Below are 14,447 nucleotides of genomic sequence, written 5' to 3'. Positions count from 1 at the left end.
CAGCATGAAGCCCACAGCCCGAGCCATTTCACTCTCGAAACTCATTTCTGTCACAGTGAGGACCAATTCTCTCCTGCGGCATGTGCTCCTGGGACTCAGAGATGAGCCGTCATCAAAGGGCTCATGTGTGGTGACGTTGGCAGGGACAGGAGAGGGCCACAGGCTGGGCACAGGAGGTGGGTGTTGGGACACTGCGGCAGGGAGGGCAAAGGGAGAAAGAAGAGGTCTTAGGAATGGCTGCGGGACCTGGTGGCCGCTGGAGGAGAGGGGACTTGGGTACAGGCCCACATCTGATTGCTACTGCAGCTGTCGATACTCAGCAGGTGCTGGCCGCTGCAAAATAAATGACTTGGCACGTGCTCTGACTTCACCGGGAAAGATCAAGGTGAGAATCTATCAGGGACACAATCTTCCCTCCACAAACCAGAGAACAAATCTTTTCAACCAAGTCTTTCCCCTGAATATTTGGTCCTAAAGAGCCCCTACAAATTCCATCACTTGTATTTATGATTATCGGCGTCAAGATCAGCATCAACAGACTGCAGAGTCTGACGGAGTTCCTTGGGCCAAGAGAGAGAGAGGGTGCGACCCAGATGTGTTGGAAGCCTGAACCCCGAGACCTGCAGCTGTTCCCACCCTCAGGACCCAGGTCTCTGCAGATGCAGTCAAGTGAAGACAGTCTGGGTTTGGACTTCTGGCCTCCAGAACCAAGAAAGAATGCATTTCTGGTTCCCCTAAGCTCCCTTTCTTACCAGCTTCATGCAAGTTATGAGACCACACGGAAGTGTGTCCTTAACTGTAAAATGTGTGTGAGGACACGTAGGAGCTGGTACCTCTGGCGATAGCTTCCTGCTACTATAACAAAAATCCAGAAATGATGATAATTTACAGAGAAAAGGTTTTTATTTATTTATTGCCCCAGTTTTTGGTGGTTTTAGTCCTTAATTGATGGGCTCTGCTGCTTTTGGGCAGCACAGCACAACATAGCAGGGGGCACATGGCAAAGGAGGCCCATCTACCTCGTGGCCCAGAGATGTCCAATAGGGGAGGAAACCAGTGTGTCCCACAATCCCCTCCAGGGTATGCCCCAACAGCCTCACCTCCTCTCCCTGGGCCCCACCTCTCAAAGGCTCCTCCTCCTCCCAATTCTGCCACTCTGGGGACCCAGTCCTTACCACGTGGGCCTTTGGGATGCTGCAGATCCAACTTCAGCAGCTGGAATCAGGCTATGTACAGGAGAGCGCCGAGCTCCAGGGCTTCTGCTCCTGTGCCGAGCCCTCCGTGGGGGCGCTCCGGCCCGCTCCCTGCCCCAGGCATCCTGTGTCAACGCCGCTTCTTGTGCCGTACCCTGACCTGCTCTCCCCACGTCTGTCTTGGTCCAGCTGGTGCCCACCCCAGCTTGGACCCTGGGTTGAAGTCATTCTCAAAGGCTTTCCATACAGCACCCGCCCTCCCCTGACCTCCAGGAGAGGCCCTGTGCCTGTTCTTCTCCCCAGCAGCGCAGCACTTCTGGGGTGGGGGCTCTGAGCCCGCTGCAGTGAACACCCCCAGGACTGAGCACCCCCAGGCGATGCCTGGCACACACAGGGACAGCCAGCCAGCCCTGCGGTTCACCTAAGGAGCTGGGGGCTGCCACCTCCAGGGACATGGGCCAAGAACAAGGCACGACTCCAACTTGTCTCCTGGTGACACAGACTCCCTGTCAGTGTGGGGCAGTGACCTGTTTCGAGAGCAGTACAATTAACAGTGGGAAAACAGGGCTCCCCCTCCAGCCGTCACTGCCATGGGGGCTCAGGGGAGGGGCCGTCAGTCTGCACAGGTGCACAAGTAGACTGTGCTTTTGTTTTACTTAAAGTTCCACTGGATGGGGACAGAACACACACACACACACACTTAACAGGTTAAAATATCCAAATAAAATTTACTGCAACTTTTGTAGAATTTGATTTGTGCTACAAGACACGTTGCATAGGAAACTATTTAAAGCCCCTGAGGAAAAATACCCATGGTTTAAGGTGCAACTGGTTTGTCGTCTTTGGGGAAAAGGTGAGAGATGATCTCTGGGCAGATGAGGGTGAGGAGCACGGAGGAAGGACGTAAGGTCATCTGTGCGATGATGGGGGACTCATGTGGCTTTATTCTTGCAGCATGAAGTATGGAGTGCTTGTATTTCTGTCGGTTGGTCTTGAGTGCCGCCATCAGTGGTGCGTGACAGTGTTCCAGCCGAACAGGGGATTACACGTCCATTAACTAAGTAACATGTGTCAGGAAAGTGCGAGGCTCGGCGTCCCCCAGGTGGACGCCCTGACTGGGGCCATAACTCTGGGACCCACCAGCATTAGTCCTGCCTCTCGCTCCTTCCTAGGGGCTGCAGCTACCAGGTGGCGGCGGGATTCCACCCAGCACAACCCAAGCTCCTGACTGTGTGTGGGAAAATGTTCAACCCGCCTGGACGGTCTGGACCTTGTGCCCAAACTGTTTTTATCGACATGATGCATTTCAGAGGAGACGCGGGTGCACCGGGAGGGGAGAAGTGTTCGACGTAGACAAAATGAAATGTGGAGTCTGGCAGCTGTCACCTCTGCACCCGGTGCACAGCACCACCTGGGAGGTGACCTGGGTCTCTGGGAGCATGGAGCCTCCTGGCTCTGGTCGGGTGGTGAGTCTTTCTGTCTACCCCGGGGCTGCAGAGCACCTGTGCCCCCAAGGGACACACCACATGATGGTCAAGAGCTGCAGGACCTCCTCACGTCCAGTGGCACGTTCTTTTGAATGACTCATTGCACACAGGCAGGGGCCACAGGAATGTCACCTTCCAGCTGCTCTCTAAGCTATTGGTGGACACATCTCAAGGGCATACTGTGGGGAGTAACTGCCCACCCACCGAAGCCCACAGAGACTGCCATGCTCTGTGGATGGTCACTGACTATAGCAAGAGGCAAAGGCAGAGGGCCACAGAAATGTTGGTGGAGTGGCCGCAGGTGGGGAGCACGGGTGGGCTGTCCACTCACTGAAGACCCACCCTGCCGCCCGACTGGCCTGCGTGTGTGGGGGCAGGAAGTGAGAAGGAGCCCACAGAGCCGTCCCTCCCTGTTGGGGTGGAGACGCGGGCTGGGAAGCAGAAGCACCCACGGCCTTTAAATACCTATATACATCTGTAACATAATTTAAAAAGTGTTTCGACAACATAAAAACCTCAACAGCATCTGCCCCTACTAGGATTTTTTTAATCTTTATAGTCCATTAAAAAATTAGATCCCACCTTTCTCAGGTTCCTTCCCTGGTCTTTTTTAAAAAAGTGATTTGAATTTAATTCACACTTACACAAATAGAAAGCTATTTGATTGGCAACAACCTGCAGTAGAAAGCCCCCTGGCTGTCCCTGGACGCAGAGAAGGGCAGAGTGTCCCTGTCCCCAGCCTGGGGCTGGGTGGCGACCCCCTCCGTGGGAGCAGCCTTCCCGCTCCCCACCGCCCCTGGTGACAGCACAGGGCCCTGCGCTCGCAGCCTTGTGCCCAGGGCGCCTGTTCAGATGACCAGGTCATCGTGGTCAGCGGGGCTGAAGGCGGCTGCGCGCAGGATGTCCAGCGAGTTCACCAGGATCAGCGTCCCCGTGAGGTGCTTCCAGCGCTTGGTGATGGGGTTTTTCATCTTGTCCAGGCCTAGGTGCAGTTCCTGGATGACATCGCGGTAGCTGTCCCCGATCTGGTGGCTCCAGGTAAGCAAGAAGTCATAGGCAGGTTTCCACATGGCCTGGGAGATGGAGTCCCAGAGAGCAAAAGCAGGGAAAGGAGAGACAGGTTAGGGGGGGTGTGGGGGTCAGTGCAGCTGCCTCAGTCCCTAGACACCCAGCAGGGGTGAGAGGAGTCCGCGGAGAAACGCGCAGAGGAGGGCGGCATCTGCCCGGCCCGTTTCTGCGGGAGGCCTCCCCCAGACGACCCCAGGACACCCCGACTGCTTCTGCTCTGCGGGCCAGGCTCGGGCGTGGCTCACCTGGTGCCACGGCCACACCTGCCACTACCGCACCCAGGGTCCTGGGAGCCCAGTCACCGGGGAGCCGGGCCTCGCTCACCTCACTGTCCACCACCCCATTCCTGTCGCGGTGGGGAGACTCGTAAGCGTCCATCTGTTGCTTGGAGACCTTGGCCAGCTTCTCAGCCAGCTCCCGCCAGCGCTGCGCCACCTCCACGGCTGTGGTCAGGAGCACAAAGTCCTGGATGAGCCTGACCACCAGGCCCTGGCAGTCCATCTTCAGTAAGGCCTGGGGAGCGAGAGGCACAGCGTGAGGGGGACAGAGTCGGGCCTGGCTTCACGGTGAATGCCCAGGTGGAGGGGTGCTGTCACCCGCAGCTCTGAGGTTGTGGAAATCCCCTGGCCCCATGAGCACTGCGGGCTCCCAGCAGGGACGGGACAGTGTGCAGGGTGGTCAGGGCTGGACACCATTTCCCTCCAAGGTTCAGGTCCCAGAGCCTCAGAAAGGGATCTTACTGGGAAACGGGCTTTGCAGCTAAGATGAGGTCCGTGTGGACTGGGGGCCACCATGACCAAGTCCTTAGGATAAGAGGCCGCCCTTTGAAGTAGGTGCCAACTCTGCCCCATGGGGCAGCTCACACGGGGGACAGTGAATGGGCTTCCAGAGCCCGGAAGGTGAGAGTCACACTGGCCTCCAGCTGCTGGGGTGTGGCCCAGACACCAGGGTCTTGTTTTACAGACAAGCCACAGACACGCCTGCCCCCTCCTGTGTCCTGTCCAGGCCCCACAGCTGGGGGCGCAGAGTGGAGGCAGGTCCAGGCCTCCTGGGGCTCAGGCCACTGGCCCTTCCAGCTCTGGGGCACCAGGTGACATCAGGAATTGAGCCAATAAAACCCTGGTCCGCACGGGTTACGGTTCATTTCAACTACCGACGATTTCAGAAAGTGGTCGATATCCATTTGAACTTTGATACATTAGAACTAAATTGTTTTAAGAAAATAAAATGTTTACTAGGCGTAGAAAGAGGAAAAGATCGTCTAAGCGTCTGTGCTCGTGTGAGTGGGGGTGGGTGTGTGCAGGGCTGCTGGGCGCCAGGGGACCACGAGGCCGACGCGTGGCTACCAGGTGTTCCCATTCAGCTGCTCGCACCACACCAGATGCGGGTGCCTCACGTTCCAGGTAGCGAGACAAGTCAAAGTCACCTGCTTAGGAGTCGAGCTACTCCTGGCCCAGGCAAGCGGAGCCAGTCTACTCTCTGGCCAGCTCTGGAAAGGAGATGCCACCAGCCCAGCGTTAGCTCGGTTGGTTACCAGGCTGCCCACAGGGTCGGGGGCCACGTCTGAGCAAGGGACACGGTTCACAGCAGGAAGCTCCACTCTGGGACCCCAGCCCTGAGACTTCCTCTTCATTTTTCCCACACACAGGTGAGCCAGAAAACACCCAGTGAGACCACACAATGCCGACGTCACGGGAATGGTGTTAGTTTGTGGGAACTATGATTTAAGTCGGGGTAAGCAAACTCCACCTCGCTTTGTGGGCCACAGGCTGTTGTGACTTCTCTGCAGACAGGGCCCGAGGCTGCTCTAGATGCAGGCAGACAAAGGGCCCAGTGGGAAGACACTCCCAGGAGCAGGCGGCCGAGGCCTCCGCACCAGCCTGGTCAGAGGCTTTAGGAAGCACAGGGAGGGGCCCTTTGGGTTTGCTGTCCGGCTGCTCCACCGGCCTCTGTCCCCAAGATGCCCGAGCTCTGGGAGAGAGGCCCTCCTCACCCACCATGGTGGCTGACGGCCCGCTGGCCCTCCCTCCTGGACTAACAGCGCAGTCAGCAGTGTGGCCGCCCCAGGCCTCCTGGAGGGGACCCTCATGTGCCTGGCTAAGGCACAGTCTCTGGGGACTGCTCCTCTGCAGGATAAGGTGGGCTTCCCGACTCACAGGCACCCCCAGCCCTCTACGGCCCCTCCCCTCTAGCTTTCCAGTGTCTGGGGGACACCTCAGTCCCTGCTCCGCTCTGCATCCCTCCTGAGTGTGCGTCCTGCAGTAACGCCTTCCCCTTCTCTCTCACAGGAGAGTCGTCTCCAGGGCACCCACGACGCCCCGTTCATCTCCCACAGCTGGACGAGGCAGCCACCAGCTACGGCCTAGGGCACCAAGACAGAGCTTCCCGTCATGGCTGGTCGGGGGCCAAGAAAGGCCAGGGCGGCAGGGCCCTCACCCCCGACCACCAGGAGTGAAGTGAGAGGGGAAAAGCCGCCTCAGGCGCCGGCAGGAGCCTGCCAGGGTCAAGGGGCAGGGATGCTCCTGGACTCAAAAGCTGCGGGGGACCAGGAGCAGATCTCGTCACGTCCCCACCGTCTCCCCTTCGACACGGACCCCTCCCAGGGCCCACAGGTGACAGGGAGAACACTCACCACCCAAGGGGCTCCACCCTGGCCCCCGGCCCCTGATTCCATGACCTCAGCCCCTCCTTGCCAAGCCGCAGGACCGCAGCCCCGCTCCACGGCTCTCGGCCTGCCTGGCCCTGCCCAGGCTGTGACGGCAAGCTGACCGCCTTCCCGTGGCCACCCCAGCCTCAGGCCCCACTGGCCTCTCATCTCCTCGCCTTCACCTGTCCTGGGCTCCCACAGAAGTTCAGGCCAAGATTGTCTCACAGGAAAGCCCAGGGTCCTGGAGAGCCCAGCAGCAGGCGGTGACGTCCAGTGGGGCCCGAGCCCACACCCATTCCTGGCTCTGCACGAAGCTGTGGCCAAGACCCCTCACCACCCCTGGGTGGCCCCAGCCCACCTCAACGACACTCTGACTTCTCAGATCTTCAAACACACGGTGCCCACGTCAGGGCCTGCCCAGCCAGAGACCCTCCCAGGCCTTCTCCACCCCAGGGCTCCAGGGCTGTCCACCCTGGTGCCACTCCCCCAGCATCATCCCCCTTCCATCAACAAGGCCTGGGTTGTCATCAGGGTTGGGTCTCATCCTCTGCCATTTTGGCAGCTGGGTGGCCAGGATGGTGGTGGGGGAGGACAGGCCTTGCAGGCCTAGGGGCAGGAAGAGTTGGTAGCCATGAAGAGGTGGACAACCCTGGCTGGTGGCACCTTCTTCTTCCCTGTGTGGCAACCTCTTTTCCTAGGTCACTGAGACACCACTTACTAAGCCAGGGATCCCAGTGACCACACAGAAGGCATCTTGAAGACGGGAAGCAGGTGGGGGTCGACTGGAACTCCTGGGAGCAGGACTATGGCTGGAGGAGCCCGACTCGCCAGGGATCAGAAGCCTGGGCAATGCCGCCCGCTGCCAGTGCCCGGAGAAGCCAGCCGTGGCTCTGGGACCGCGGCCAACATTTCTGGCTCCAGGGTGGTGGCTGTGCCAGGCAATGGTGGGAGGGCACTGCAAGGTCAGTTTCACTCGATTGGAGAGACTCACCTTGCCTCAGCAAAAGTAAGACAAGGTCAAGATGGCCTCCCGTCCTTGGGCAGAGGAGGGTGGAGGGGGCTCAGAGGCACACAAAACCCCCAACCCTCCCGACCAACTCAAGGAGACAGAAATCCTCTCCAAAGTCACCAATGGAATATAACAAGTTTGGTCATTTAAGTAACTGGAACTGAGCATAAAAGCCACCCTGTCACTGTCCTCAGTGGGAACTGTGTGCCATCTGTCTCTCACCTCTGCCCACTCACGTTCCTCAGCAAAGAACAATCAATATCGTTTATGTTCTATGAAGGCACCTAATTCCACAATCAGCAGGAACACAGCCTCAGGGATCTCCTGGGGAGCACAGCAGAGCCAGGTGCAGCCACAGAGACCTGGACCTCAAAGTCTGCATGTTTTCCAACATGACCAACTATGAGGTCAAGGCCAGCAGGCAGGCCCGAGTGGTGAGAGGGTTCCAGTGAAGCTGGGCAAGGTGAGCCACCTCCTTCCCCATCACCTGCCAGAGCCCCGGTGAGCTCTTGGACTTCATGCTGTGCCTGGTGCCCACAAGCTCCGGGTCTGCTTTACAGGTGGACGGGGGTGTGCTGCAGGGCAGAGGGGCAGCAGCTGGAGAGAGCACTGCGCTACCCCTGGGGGTGAGCCACCCAAGTCCCACAGAGGTTCCCTGCTGCCTCCACTCACTAACCAGCCTCGGCTTCCTTCCAATGAAGCCACTGCCACCACTGCCCAGGACCTCCTGGCTGTCCAGGCTGCCCTTCTAACTGCCCGTCTCCCTCCCGGCAACCTCCGAGGTTGGCCCCATGCTCTGCACCCTGCAGTACTGTGGGCCTCTGTCCAGGGTCTCCTCCCATGCCGCTGCCTACCAGGCTGCCACACATGCTCTCTGCAGACAGAGGCCCGTGGCTCCAAGGGGGCAGCTAGATGTGGGGGGGCGTGACCCTTGGGTGCTCAGGTAGGTCAGTTCAGGTGCACCTGCCGTGTGTGGAGATGCACTGCAGAGGGCAGGTGTGGGGCGAAGGCAGAGAGTGGGAGAGTGGCAGCGAGGCTGGCACCGGGAGCGGCTCCTACTAGGACAGGGGGTGGGAGGGCTGCTGGATCAGCAGGAACTGGGAGAGGACCCGCAAGGTCACGACTGCTTCCCACAGAGGGACAGGTCCCCCCCTACAGGATGCAGCTGAATCCACTTCTGTCACATAGAGAGCTCAGGGGACAATGTCCATCCCAGGGACAACCAGGGAGCCAAGGGTGACTACCAGAGTCAGGGGTGGGGTCCTGTAGGGAGCGGAATTGGGAAGCCCGGGCCACTGGAGGACTTGCAAACAGCTCTGGAAGCGCCTCCAGGTGGTCTGTGGTCAGCGCCCATCCACAATGTGACCTGTCCCCCGTTCATTCCTTAGAACTTGGGATTGATGGAGGGGTGAGGTTTCAGGTGATCAATCGGAGGTGATCCCTGAAACTTAAAAACTCAGGACTCTCCCCGTGGTCTGCTGTGTGTGCTGGCCAAGCAAAGGCTGAACCCACCCCCAATCTAAGGCACCCAGGAAAGGGAGGAGGGAGAGCAGTGGAGGGGGAGCAGGAGGAGACAGGGTGAGAATCACCCGGACAAACCGGGCGGTGGAGAGGGGTCCTGGCCACTGCTGAGCCACACCCCCCACAGGGACCTGTTCCCAAGTGGCCCAGGGGTGCCGAGCACAGGCCCTGCGCCCGCACCCCACCGGCTCCATTCCAAGACCCCCAAGGAGCCACGAAGGCAGTGGGGACACAGACCCAGGTGGTCTCCTCCTGGGCAGCTCTGGACCCAGCCCAGCCACAGATCTGCCCCAGGGACGCCATCCCAGAGTGGCCGTGGGGTGGAGAGGGGCCCGCTCCCGCCACATACTCACCATCACGAGCTCCTTCTGGAAGGACTTGCGGTCTTTGTTCTCGGGGTTGTTACAGTCTTCCTTCAGCTTCTCCAGGACACAGGCCACACGCTCGGGCTCACTGTCCAGCTCCGCCCGGCAGAAGAAGGTGAGCGGCAGGCTCCCGTAGCCCAGGGCGTCTGCGAAGGAGCGCCAGCTGCTGATGTTCTCCATGAGCAGGGTCCGCACCGAGGCGTAGATGTAGGTGAGGAACTTGCAGGGCCGGAGGATCTGCTCCAGCAGCACCGAGGTGCTCAGCTCGGGGCCCGAGAGCAGGCTGGGCCTGGCCCTCCCGACCACCAGCACGTTCTTGGCGTGCACCAGGCCCACCTTGCCCTGGTAGTAGCCGATGTACCACTCCTTGGTCCATAGCTGCCCCTTCAGCCGGATGCGCTCCTCGCTCAGCAGCGCCACCGTGTCCCCCTTCTTGTACTCCAGCAGGTAGTGGTTCTTGCTCTGCCTCACCACCGTCTTGAGCAGCTTGCCGAACTTGAGGCTGGACACGGGCCGGTCCTGAAACGTCGGGTACTTGGTGGTGGCTGCAAACGGGGACAGGATGATCTTCCCCACCTCGTTCTTCTTGAGAAACCGCCTCTGCCCGGACGGCTTGATGGCACTCTTGGGTGGAGGCTGTGGCGTCTGGATGCAGAACTGGGTCAGGAGGGCCTCCTGGTCATCCTTCACCTGCACCCGCAGCGTGAAGTCCGAGAGCTCGCCAGGGCTCTGGCAGGTGATGGGGAAGACGAGGCGGCTCACCTTGCCCAGCTTCACCTGGAAGCCTCTCACCACTCGGGCCTGCTCGCTGGCCTTGACCTCGTAGTTGGTCATGTTGGAAAACATGCAGACTTTGAGGTCCTGGGGCCTGGACAGGAGGAACTGGTGCTTTCCCCATAGATGCAGAGCCACGGGGGCAGGGCTGGGGGCCTGCCGGGTGACCTCGCTCACCAGGAGCATCTTGGGGGCGCAGTCGTGCCCGAAAATGGTCACTACCGTCTTGAAGGAGGGGTGGATGTGTTTGGGACCGTAGAGACCCACGGTGACCTTCTTATGGATGAAGTCCCACACGGTGGAAGGGTAGAGAATGTTTGGGCCGTGGGCCACAATGGCCAGGTACATGCAGGGCTCCAGGTTGTCCAGCTGCACCTGGACGGTGTCCCCATGGCTGTAGGTGAGTGGGATGGGCAGGTACGGCCCTTCCTTCAAGTCGCTCCTCAGACACTGGAGACCTACTGTGCTTTTGCTAAAGATGTCGTTTTTCACCTCAGCAGAGACCTTCATCTCTAAGATGAGGAAGGTGTTCACCTCCAGGTTGCTGAGCTTGACCTCCAGCACGGGGCTGATGCTGCTGGACTTGTCGCTGTTGAGCTCCAGCGGGGGGTCCAGCAGGGCTCTCATGGAGATCTGCTGCGTCTCCCCAGGGGCGACGTGGCCCTCGGGCACGTGGATGCTGATGCTGGTGTCTGGGAGCTGCACGGCACCCCCAGAACTATCCAGCTTGTATACAATGTTCGTCTCCACGGCTTGTGTCTGGCCCCAGCCTGGGCTCTGGCCGAGCAGATCCAAGTCGTGGCAAGACCGGGCCAGCTTCCGGTGGTTCAGCCACGCAGTCCTAAAGTCCTCCCGGCTCTGAAATTGCTCGGGAGCAGGGGATTTCAAACCTGTGAAAAAACTCGACGTGGTGGGCGCATCTGACTTGGCTTGCAGGACGGAGAGCTCGGACAGGCTGTAGGATCGCTTGCTTCTAAAGAAGGGGTTGTCCCGTTTGACCGGCTGCTCAGCGTGGAGTCCATGGGTGGCCGGGAGCTCGTCGAAGATGTTGCCGGTGCTGTTGGTGGTGGCAGAGCTGGATTCAGTGAAGGAGGATGTTCCGGTATCAAACAGCAGCAGGTCCACGGTGCTTCTGGGAGTCAGCTCGTCCAAGCCGGGCATCACCGGCACGTTCCCGTTCAGGAAAGGGTTTGTTTGGACCCCACTCCAAAAAGGGTTATTACTGTGCGCTTTGCCGGACCCCTTCTGGTCGTCTGTCCACCCCCCGAGCAGATCCAGCTCCGTGGCTGCCTCATCCGGGCTGTCTGGAAGATTGTCTATCATGCCGCTGTCGCTCAAGGTGGAGTTCCGGTAGTTCAAGGGCTGCACGTAGGAGGAGGGGATGTAGCCCATCTCGGTGGTGTTGTGTGCGTACCACCACTCCCCGCCCGACGTGTCCAGGACGTAGAGGTGGTCGCCCTTGGAGAACTTCAAGGTGGTGAAGTTGGTGGGGCAGTAGTCCTTGATGGCGATCACTTCCTTGGCGTTTCCAAAAGGGGTGGGGGTATCGGCCAGCAAGGCACTGGGAGAAGGCACTGCACAGACACGAGAGAGACGTGAGGCAGGAGAAAACACGTGGAAAAAGGCCGATGTGCGAAGGGGGAAGGCCTACAGGGGAGACCACGGCCCGGAGCACACAGAACCCACTCTATACAGCAGGGCAGGGGGTGCAGGCGAGTTTGGGGGACACGCAAATGGTTTTTAGGGAACGCCAACGAGGCGGGAGAACGTCCAGTGGCCTGGGCCAGTGCTGGGTCCTGTGGAATGCCATCGGCTGTCCGTGTTCTCTGTGGGACCGAGACAGAGGACAGCACTGTGTGACAGAGGCCCAATGGGTGTGTGGACAGGGGAAGGCACGGGGCGGGGCGTGGGGAGCCGTGGGGTGTCGAGGGCGGGCCTGCGGCTTTACAGCTTCCCCAGCTACAGCTGTGGGGCGCAGTCCCCGCCTCTTTCATTGCTGCCAACCACAGCGTATGGAACCCCTGGGGTTCAGCCCACGGCTCCCCAACCCCAGCTCCTGGGAACATCTTGTGGGGCCTTCCCACTCCCGTCCCCAAGGGCATCCTCATCTCCAGGCCCAGGGACGGCTCCCACAGGCCCGGCCGCCCGTCCACCCGGAGCCCACACCTTGTCCCACCGCGTCCCTCCACACTCCGTGGCGCCCTCACAGACAGACACCTCTGGGTCCGAGCTTTCACGTGGGTCTTCTCCCCAGGAAGGTTCCGTGTGCTCTGCACCTGTCACAGGCCTCAGCAGGGAAGGGAGAGGAGAGGCCCTCTCTGACACTTGGACATTCTGTTTGGGGATGTCCCCGGCCCTAGCAGGGCCAGACCCTGGCTCCTGGATCAAGGTGTGGGCCCAAGGCCAAGTCAGAATTGTCCCTGGCTGGGCCCTTCTGCTGCGGGGTCACAGCAGCAGATCTGCACCAAGTGGGGGCTGGAGCGAGAGGAAGACGGCAGGGAAGGGGGCAGGAAGCCCGCTTTCCCGGGGAGGCCTGAAGCAGACCAACAGGACAGAGGCACCACTAACTCCGAGGTAGCGCGGTTCTGCGGGACCTGGGAGTCTTCAGATTAGACCCAAAGACCCGCAGTTACAAGTGGGTGAGCAGACACCGCCGCAGCCGCGCAGAGGCAGGCGCACCAGAGCCGCGGAGCCCAGAGAGCCAGCGGCCTGTCCGCAGACCCTTCCTGGCCCCTCGGCTGTACTCCTTTCCCCTTGTGGAGGGAGCACCCTAAATCCTTCCACCCAGCAAGGTCAGGGTGGTACCTTCCCAGCTGGCAGGGGGCTCTGGCTCCTCTGACCCCCGCCAGGGAAGAGGAATTCTAGTTTCTCCCCGCTCCTTGAAAGAGGAAGAGCACGAGAGATGGGAGGGCAGGAGGTCAGACAGTCTGTGCTTCCTGTTGAGGTATCATTTTCTAAGCCCCAAGAATGGCTTTGAGGGAACAGGGAGTTGGGTCAGGCTGAGGTCAGTGGACTTCTGTGACCAGCAGCCTCTCTCCTGTTCCTGTGGCTGGTCATGGTCTCCGGCCACACAGACCATACTATTTCCTCGACACATCCACTGGAAATAAAAATGAAAATCAAATGAGACTTGCATAAAGCTCGCCAGCCTTTAAAATCCTGTTACAGTCCCTCCAAAGTTATAGCCTCATTATTGTTCCTCTGGAGTAATTAATTCCCCTACAGTAATATCTCCAGTATTAAAAAAAAAAAACCAAAGCAATTACGCATGCGTTGTGCATAGCCTAACGCGTATCAACGCGAATTATCATGTTAGTTTTGCCAGACTGAAGAATGAGATGGCTTTACTTAAAATCCCAAGCACTCTCCTCGGAAGAGAAGCACAACACACTTGGCCCAAGGATCAGACGTAGCCGAGGGGAAGGACCCTCCTCCCGTGGAGACCCCACGGAGGTGGGCTGTGGTGGGACTCTCTGTATGTGGCCTCCATCAGTCACTGCCAAGGGGCACCCGAGGACCCATCCCATCCAGTGCCAGAAATCCCTGTCGAATCCCATTTAATGAAGTCTGGGGAGCGTACCCATATGCACAGTTACCTCGATTTTAATACCCAAACTTCCCTGAGCGTTACAGTTTGGTGCACCCAGTGATACATTTACTATCCTCTGCCCAGAGGGGAGAAGACTTCCCGGCAGGGATCCTGGCTGCAGGGTGCACTCCCCTGGAAGTCTGCACCTGGATGGTGCGTGGGCAGCTGCCGGCCAGCCCTGGCCGTCAGACTCCAGAGGGTCTCACGTGGGTGGAGGTCTGAGGTCCTATCTGACCTAATTCTCGGCTGCCTTCTCCACCACTGAACTGGCCCTGCTCCTGCTCAGGATTATCATCATTATTTTAAAACACTGGGCTCTGTACGCTGGTTACTTTAAGGCCCATAGCCCCCAAGTTAGGCTCCACTCTCCAGCTTTAAACCTGCCTGTTTGGCTATAAAATAAGAAAACAATGCCCGTGATCAGGCTGAGAAGTGAATGGCTTGGTTGTTTATGGTGACCCGCTTGAACCCTGCTGCCGACCACCCTGGCGGTTCCAGGTGCTGCTCTTATTCAAAGTGATGCTCGGGGCAGCAAGTGTAAAGCAGGGACAGGACGAGGGAGGCGCTAGGGATGTGGTGGAGGGCAGCTGCCAATCAACGGGCAAGCAGCCAGGCTGCTGCGGACGCAGGGTGGGGGCACACATGCATCTGGAGGACTGTGGGAAAGTCCCTCCTGCCCAGCCGTGCTCCGGGAGGACCTGGGTGATCAACTGCGTCAACTACTCAGAAGGTCAAAGCCTGTGACAATACAGCCACAGCTGCAGCTGCCAGGGCACCAGGGAGCACGCGACCCT

The 14,447-nt window shown here is 59.3% G+C and overlaps 1 protein-coding gene across 2 annotated transcripts in view; it reads right to left on the bottom strand.

Moving 5' to 3' along the window:
- Positions 1 to 3,302: 3,302 nt before the first annotated feature.
- Positions 3,303 to 14,447, bottom strand: part of Sh3bp4 (SH3 domain binding protein 4) — a 64,036-nt gene continuing 52,891 nt past the window's right edge. For both annotated transcript variants that reach the window (XM_026396014.2, XM_077799721.1), the window contains exons 3-5: positions 9,279 to 11,638; positions 4,073 to 4,261; positions 3,303 to 3,753 (exon numbers count right to left, since the gene is read on the bottom strand). In XM_026396014.2, coding sequence (XP_026251799.2) covers positions 3,529 to 3,753; positions 4,073 to 4,261; positions 9,279 to 11,638 — 2,774 coding nt within the window. In that variant the 3' untranslated portion in view covers positions 3,303 to 3,528. The remainder of the gene's footprint in view (positions 3,754 to 4,072; positions 4,262 to 9,278; positions 11,639 to 14,447) is intronic.

Source organism: Urocitellus parryii, chromosome 1 (assembly GCF_045843805.1).
Source record: "Urocitellus parryii isolate mUroPar1 chromosome 1, mUroPar1.hap1, whole genome shotgun sequence".
Classification (NCBI taxonomy): Eukaryota; Metazoa; Chordata; class Mammalia; order Rodentia; family Sciuridae; genus Urocitellus; species Urocitellus parryii.
The sequence above is the reverse complement of the archived record's forward strand: the minus strand, read 5'-3'. Positions and strand labels throughout refer to the sequence as shown.